Here is a 6,765-nt window from a genome sequence, read left to right as displayed (position 1 = left end):
AGGCTCTTGGGAAATGGAGTTAGATCTGGAAATACCAAGGACTCAATTTCTTCAGTTGATTATGTTGAGTATGTTGATTAAGTTACTTGTATTTTTGTACTATATGGCAATGACAGTACTTGATTCTCGAATATATATATATAATTACGACAAGACGTGAACGCACCAATATATATATATACATATTTATCTATATTTTCGTAACGCAAATGTTACCAAATGTTACCCAACACAAAATTAATGTTGGGTAAGCAGACGCGTAAGCCCCGCCCCTGACAGTCATTGGCCAATGAGCGTTGAGTGTTACAAAACTAGCTACACGTGAGAGAAGTCTACAGAATTTGCCTTTTGTTTCAGTTGTTCGGGGAACAAATGTATGTTTTTTTCTGTTAGGTTCTATTTTCCTAATGCATCGTCCAACATATGCAAATTACCTTGCTGTTTTTATCTGATGTCTATCTGTGTATGTCTAGTTTGTTTTCTACGTGCTTGTACATCAGATACAGCAGAAGAGCGCTGCTCCTCCGTGCCATCAGCGATCCTAACACAATACTACTACATTACAACAGCATGTCTGTAAACAAGCGCAGCCTGAAACGCCAGAAAGAGTCACCGAGCAGCGCCGGTGGGAAACAGCCGAAGCTAACAGCAGAAAGAGGGAGAGAATCCGGCTGGCTGCTGAGGGAAGTGACTGAGCTCCGGAAAGCCGCACAGGGATGCGAGTTCAACAAAAAGCGACTCCGCTACTTATCAAGCACCCAGAAAATCAAACAGGGCTCCAATGGGGTCCTCTACTGGATGTCTCGCGATCAAAGAGTCCAAGGTAAAATATATAGAAAAAGAGAAAGTAGCTCAATCAAATTAACTACAATTCAGCTACACTACTGTTCAAAAGTTAGCGGTCTGTTTTTGAAATTCTCTTATGTTCACGAAGGCTGCATTTATTTAACCAAAAATGCAGCTAGTAAAAACAGTAATAGGCTATAGTAAAATATTATTACAATTTTTTAAAAAACTGGTTTCTATTTTATTATATTTTAAAATGTAATTATTATAAGCTGAATTTTCAGCAACATTACTCCAGTCTTCAGTGTCACATGATCCTTCAGATGATGATTTCCTGCTCAAGAAGAAAATTCTTATTTATTTTGAAAACAGTTTTGCAGCTTAGTATTTTTTTTTTGTGTAAACCATACGTTTTTTTCTTCTTCAGAAGTTCATTTAAAATAGAAATCTTTTGTGACATGATAAATGTATTTACTGTCACTTTTGATCAGTTTAATGCATCCTTGCTGAATAAAATATTAATTTCTTTAAAAAAAAAAATCATACTTGCTGCAAACGTTTGAATGGTAGTATACACTTATGCTGTTTGTGTTGCAGATAACTGGGCACTGATCTATGCTCAGCAGCTGGCCTTGGCTGAGAAACTTCCTTTGCATATCTGCTTCTGCTTGGTGCCTCGATATTTGGATGCAGCTTACAGACAGTACGCCTTTATGCTAAAAGGACTGCAAGAAGTGGCAACGGTACAAATATATTATATCATGACTTAAATTATAGACATCATTTGCATCTGTCTGGGTCTGGCATGGAGTGTTTGAAATGTATGCTGCATATAAACAAACCTGCTTTTGTTAATTATTGGTTAGAATTAGCTACTGAATTAGACCACTTCCTTTTTCAAAACCAGTGTTTTTGATTGGCTGGGGCTGCACAGCTAGGTAGTAGAGAGATGTAATGTGTGGTATTTTAATAAAATTTAATAAAATGTGTCTTGTTACAGGAATGCAAAAGCCTTGATATTCAGTTCCATCTGCTGTCAGGAGAACCTGAGCAAAATCTGCCAACCTTTGTTAAAAACTGGAACTTTGGAGCAGTTGTCACTGACTTTAACCCTCTCAGAATCCCCCTCCAGTGGATTGAGACTGTTAAGAAGCACCTTCCGTCTGATATCCCTTTCATTCAGGTGTGCCAGTCATCTTTATGCACTTGCATGCTGTGTTATCACTACTATAATTTCTGCCAGTACATACTGATTTGAAACCACATTACATTTTCATGCTACTTTAAATCAAGGTTGATGCACATAATGTGGTGCCGTGCTGGGAAGCATCTGAGAAGCTGGAATATGGAGCAAGGACAATACGGGGCAAAATCACTAAACTTCTCCCAGAATTCCTCACAGAGATTCCACTTGTGGACACTCATCCACACTCCGCTTCTAAAACAGCAAAGGTTTGATTCCATACTAGCTGTACCAGAGATATGATTTTTCCATATTTATATTAATTTCTGTATTTTTTGACATGAAGTATGACCCATGTGAATTGCGTAAATCTGAGGAAAAAATTGCTACGCTTTCAAATACATAAATACATGTATTTAATAAATGTAAAATACATGTAGTAGTAGTAGTAACAATAATAGTAAAAACAAGAATAATAATAATAATAATTATTATTATTATTATTATTATTATTTAATAACTTTTTTTATTTTACAGAACCATAGTATTATTAGAATGAGAATGTCTTTATTGATTTCATTTTTATAATTTAAATAATAATAAAAATATTATTTTGAATAATAATAATAATAAATATTGTAAAATTAGTGTTTCTTCTTCTTCTTCTTATTAATTCAATTGTTAATAACAACAATAACAATTTATTATTTTTATTTATAATATAATTAGTAATATATAATATAATTAGTAATTATAATATATAATTAAGTATTTTTGGAATGGTAATATATTTATATATGTTGGTAATATAAATAGTGGAAATATATTACATTTTGTAATTCTAATTTAAATAATATTATTAATAATGAAATTATGATTAATAATTAAAACGCTAACAACAATTTTTTTTTTTTTTTTAGTGCTGTCAAATCGATTAATCGCATCTAACATAAGTTTTAATTATATATGTGTGTGTGTATATATATGTGTGTATATATATATATATATATATATATATATATATATATATATACATATATATATATATATATATACATACATACACACACACACAAACCTTTGTGTTAGATGCGATTAATCATGATTAATCAATTTGACAGCACTGTATTTTTTTTTGTATGTTGTTATTGTTTTTGTTGTTGTTGTATAGTCAAACTGAATGGGGAAAATCAGGTTTTCCTTCTTTTTTTGTCCGTAGCTGATCGCATCCCTGTTGTAGTCTATGAAGCACATTTGGTGTTTTGTTTATTGTTGCCATTCTCAAATGCATGATGACGGTAAATCCTTGTTCTACTTATAAAGGTGTTTTCCCTTTTTTATTTTGAAATCCCTCTGTCTTTCAGCCAGTAAACTGGGAGAAGTTGTTGTCGTCTCTTGAGGTGGACCGGAGTGTTGGCGAGGTAGAATGGGCTCAGCCTGGCACCTCTGCCGGCATGGCCATGTTGGAGTCCTTCATTGACCAACGACTGCGTTTCTTTGCCACCCACAGGAACAATCCCAACTGTGACGCTCTAAGCCATCTCTCCCCCTGGCTCCACACTGGTCAGTTTGCACTCTGTCTGTGTGTTTTTCTTTTGTTTATGCAATTAAAGTAAATGGGTTCCAATTTCTTATAGATGCAGTTAAATGTGCAGTGTGTAAATTTTAGAGGCATCTAGCTGTGAGGTTGCGAATTGCAATATATCGAAAAATGTCGTTGTCTAAGACAGCAGAGAGTAGCCAGTCAAGCAAAAACGTTCTGTTGAGCAGTTTGTCCGTTTAGGGCTACTGTAGAAACATGTCGGCGCAAAATGGTGACTTAACATGTAAGGGGACCTGTGGTGTATGTAGATAGAAATGGCTCATTCTAAGGTAATAAAAACATAACGGTTCATTACGTAACATCTTTATACACCACTGAAAACATAGTTATGTATATTATATTGTATTTCTTTCAATAAATCCACCTAAAATGTACACATTGCACCTTTAAGAGGTTATAATAGTTATGTGTGATGTGTTTTCACTTGAAGGTCAGTTGTCTGCTCAGCGTGTCGTGAGGCAGGTTAAACGAGAAAAGAACGCCAGCGAGTCTGTGGCGTCTTTTACTGAGGAACTGGTGGTGCGCAGGGAGCTCGCTGACAACTTCTGCTTCTACAACCACAACTATGATGATATTTCAGGTGAGTGCTGTGTCACTCGCTTCAATCGCACAGATAACAAGATTGTAGCTAATTTGCCATCTTATTCTTGGCCTTTGTTTAAATATTTCTTTATCTCTCGGCACAGGTGCGTACGATTGGGCGAAGAAGACTTTGCAGGAGCACGCTAAGGACACCAGACAGTACCTTTACACAAAAGAGCAGTTGGAGAACGCCAAGACCCATGATCAGCTGTGGAATGCTGCACAGGTAACTCAACTACAGTTTTACACGGAACAACTTTAAAGTAGCTTTTTTGGTTGTTTTATAATTCACTGTCATGGCAAAACCAGTGAATCTTGATCTTTAATCTGTTGAAATGAAGTTTGCTGGTCTGTTGTAGCGTCAGCTGCTGTCTGAAGGGAAGATGCATGGGTTCCTGCGCATGTACTGGGCAAAGAAGATCCTGGAATGGACTGGATCCCCTGAAGAAGCCCTCTCTATTGCTATATATCTGAATGACCGATTATCTTTAGATGGCTGCGATCCCAATGGATATGTGGGTGAGAGACATAATGATGTTTTGATTGCTCTAAGCATTTCAAATATTTTCTTAGAATAAATTAAGTCATTAATGCTAAGAATAGAAAAGTTTATTTTAAATTGTAGTAACATTTCACAATACTACTGTTTTTTTTTTTACTGTATTTTTGATCAAATAAATGCAGACTTGTTGAGCAGAAGAGACTTCTTTCAAAAACATTAACAAAGCCAAACTTTTTGAGTGTTGTCATTAGTGTCATTAGTCTTTCCAAAATGTCTTTATACTTGATTATATTGTTCTTCAATATTCTTCACAGGATGCATGTGGTCCGTCTGTGGCATCCATGACCAGGGATGGGCAGAGAGGCCCATCTTTGGGAAAATTCGCTATATGAATTATGCTGGCTGCAAGCGGAAGTTTGATGTGGCACAGTTTGAGAGGAAGTATGCTGCTATAAAGGAGATCTCCAAAAAAGACATCAAGAAATCTTTGTAGTTTAATTTGTCAAAATTCTGAAAACCTATTGACATGCTTAAAAGTTCAGTTTTCATTGCTTGTACTTGGTTTTCTCCAGACATTTTTTCTCTCCCTTAAAGGGTTAGTTCACCCAAAAATGAAAATAATGTCATTTATTACTCACCTTCATGCCGTTCAACACCCGTAAGACCTTCGTTAATCTTCGGAACACAAATTAAGATATTTTTGTTGAAATCCGATGGCTCAGTGAGGCCTGCATAGCCAGCAATGACATTTCCTCTCTCAAGATCCATTAATGTACTAAAAACATATTTAAAACAGTTCATGTGAGTACAGTTGTTCAATATTAATATTATAAAGCGACGAGAATATTTTTGGTGCGCCAAAAAAACAAAATAACGACTTATATAGTGATGGCCGATTTCAAAACACTGCTTCATGAAGCTTCGGAGCGTTATGAATCGGCGTTATGAATCAGCGTGTCGAATCAGCGGTTTGGAGCGCCAAAGTCATGTGATTTCAGCAATTTGGCGGTTTGACACGCGATCCGAATCATGATTTGACACAAAAGATTCATAACACTCCGAAGCTTAATGAAGCAGTGTTTTGAAATCGGCCATCACTATATAAGTCGTTATTTTGTTTGTTTTTTGGCGCACCAAAAATATTCTCGTCGCTTTATAATATTAATATTGAACCACTGTACTCACATGAACTGATTTAAATATGTTTTTAGTACATTAATGGATCTTGAGAGAGGAAATGTCATTGCTGGCTATGCAGGCCTCACTGAGCCATCGGATTTCAACAAAAATATCTTAATTTGTGTTCCAAAGATGAACGAAGGTCTTACCGGTGTGGAACGGCATGAGGGTGAGTGATAAATGACATTATTTTCATTTTTGGGTGAACTAACCCTTTAAGGTGAAGTTTATTAATAAGATGCTATATTTGTTATTTTGTTTGTTGGCATAAGTGCTATCTGTTTTTAAGTCTTGTGTTTGTTTACATGTAGTACTTCTGATATTCTTTTTTTATGGATCATTGGACCTACATCTGTGGCCTAATGTGATGTTACGAAGTACTTTAGGGTGATGCATCGTAGATTTCATAAATGCAATGTATAGACATTATACTATTGTATTTCTACCTTTTTATGTGTAATGGTGGAAGAATCATTCCACCAAAAAATAAAACCTTTGTTACAAATATCTCTCATATTGTGCTTCAATACAGTGCCTGGTCTTCAAGCTCATATTGAGCATCTCTAACAGTGGTTATCAACATAAGTCTCACTAGGGGGCCTCAGCAAACTTCTAAGAGGGCCACAGGATGCCTTAAAAGGAATTGACAGCTGTTATATTGGGCTCTGTCACATCAGAGTGTAGAAACATATAAAGATCTAAAGTAAACCGGTGAATGTGTCCAATAAATTGGAGTTTCAGAGATCTTATTTCAGTATTCCACTTTTGAGTAAGAGACGTTACCCTCACTATACAAACATCTGCGAAATCAAAATGACAATCTATCGCTATAAATTAATCTATAAAGCTAATTTTTTACTTAATTAAAATACTAAAAATCAAAATATACAGTAAAATGAATATTTCTTTTTTATTAACAAAATAGCAGAA

At 35.3% G+C, this 6,765-nt stretch overlaps 1 protein-coding gene across 2 annotated transcripts; it reads left to right on the top strand.

Moving 5' to 3' along the window:
- Positions 1 to 237: 237 nt before the first annotated feature.
- cpdp (CPD photolyase) lies at positions 238 to 5,296 on the top strand. Of its 2 annotated transcripts, XM_051865602.1 has the most exons (10): positions 238 to 374; positions 474 to 823; positions 1,384 to 1,529; positions 1,787 to 1,969; positions 2,080 to 2,238; positions 3,334 to 3,532; positions 4,003 to 4,152; positions 4,259 to 4,380; positions 4,514 to 4,673; positions 4,971 to 5,295. In XM_051865602.1, exons 2-10 carry the CDS (start codon positions 571 to 573, stop codon positions 5,147 to 5,149), a joined length of 1,551 nt encoding a protein of 516 aa, XP_051721562.1. In that variant the 5' UTR covers positions 238 to 374; positions 474 to 570; the 3' UTR covers positions 5,150 to 5,295. The 2 variants fall into 2 exon arrangements, with proteins under 2 accessions (XP_051721562.1, XP_051721557.1); XM_051865597.1 differs by lacking the exon at positions 238 to 374 and having other exon boundaries at positions 381 to 823; positions 4,971 to 5,296.
- Positions 5,297 to 6,765: the final 1,469 nt, after the last annotated feature.

This window comes from Ctenopharyngodon idella, chromosome 2 (genome assembly GCF_019924925.1).
Source record: "Ctenopharyngodon idella isolate HZGC_01 chromosome 2, HZGC01, whole genome shotgun sequence".
NCBI lineage: Eukaryota > Metazoa > Chordata > Actinopteri > Cypriniformes > Xenocyprididae > Ctenopharyngodon > Ctenopharyngodon idella.
Note: the sequence above shows the minus strand (reverse complement) of the source record. Positions and strands in the feature narration are given on the sequence as shown.